The sequence below is a fragment of the Egretta garzetta genome, unplaced genomic scaffold, assembly GCF_000687185.1.
Source record: "Egretta garzetta isolate BGI_Z169 unplaced genomic scaffold, ASM68718v1 scaffold197, whole genome shotgun sequence".
Lineage (NCBI taxonomy): Eukaryota > Metazoa > Chordata > Aves > Pelecaniformes > Ardeidae > Egretta > Egretta garzetta.
The window spans coordinates 2,114,334-2,115,221 of NW_009260274.1; the positions used below are offsets into that span (position 1 = coordinate 2,114,334).

The following is an 888-nucleotide window of genomic DNA, read 5'->3' on the forward strand; positions in this document are numbered from 1 at the left end:
GAGGAATAGATTCTTATTTTAAAGCTTTTTCTTCTTTTATGGTTCATTTCATATATTCCATTTATGGAAAAATGTTATGAATATTCTTTAAATCACTTGATTTTTTTTTTTCTAGTGGGAAGTAAGAATCTGCACGGGTTTGTAATTTCTTTATTTAAAAAAAAAAGGAAAAAAAAAAAGAAAGTGAGTGTCCTCTAATAGACAATAAACATTGTGTGCGGTAAGCATGCTTGGTTATCACTGTGACCTTCTTCATTACCTTAGAAGTTGTTTATTTTAACCTTACTTCCATTCTATTTTGGAGACTTTCTAATAATAGCCCTCTGTCGCTCTAACCCACATTCAAAAGCAAATGTAACCAAGATCATCTCAGTTTAAAATACACATGAACTCTATCCCCCAAATGACTACCAAATAATTAAAAAGTACAAAATCCTTACCTAATGGAGCTGACTCAGTGCTAATGGCCAACAAGGGAATCCAACAGAGGTAGGCAACAAGTTGGAGATGCTGATGGCAAGGAAAGGGCTGCTGCATATTGTCCAAGATAGGTTTTATCCATGCATCTGCAGTTGCTTAGAAGTTAACTTTTGAAGTACTAAACTTTGCAGGAAAAGCCATCAGCCTGCCTGCCTGTTTCAATTTTTTTTTTTCTTTCTCCCCCCCCAATCTTTCGTTCTTTTCAATCCACTCTCTTGGAGAGGGCTTAATGTGTCATTAATCCCAGAATTTCCAAGAGGGAAGCCCTCCAGCTATAGAGCAGCCCCACTCACCCCCACACGGACACACAAACAGACCAGCGGGGAGCATGTGTCCCTGCAGCTGCTCCGGCTGCAGCTGCTCTGATTTACACACCCGGTAACACACCCGCGCACACGGGGGGTGAGA

At 40.0% G+C, this 888-nt stretch overlaps 1 protein-coding gene across 1 annotated transcript in view; it reads right to left on the bottom strand.

Annotated features, from left to right (window-relative positions):
• LOC104129525 (von Willebrand factor D and EGF domain-containing protein) overlaps nt 1-537 on the bottom strand; it is a 349,890-nt gene extending 349,353 nt beyond the window's left edge. The window contains exon 1 of the mRNA XM_035897887.1: nt 441-537. Coding sequence (XP_035753780.1) covers nt 441-537 — 97 coding nt within the window. The remainder of the gene's footprint in view (nt 1-440) is intronic.
• Nucleotides 538-888: the final 351 nt, after the last annotated feature.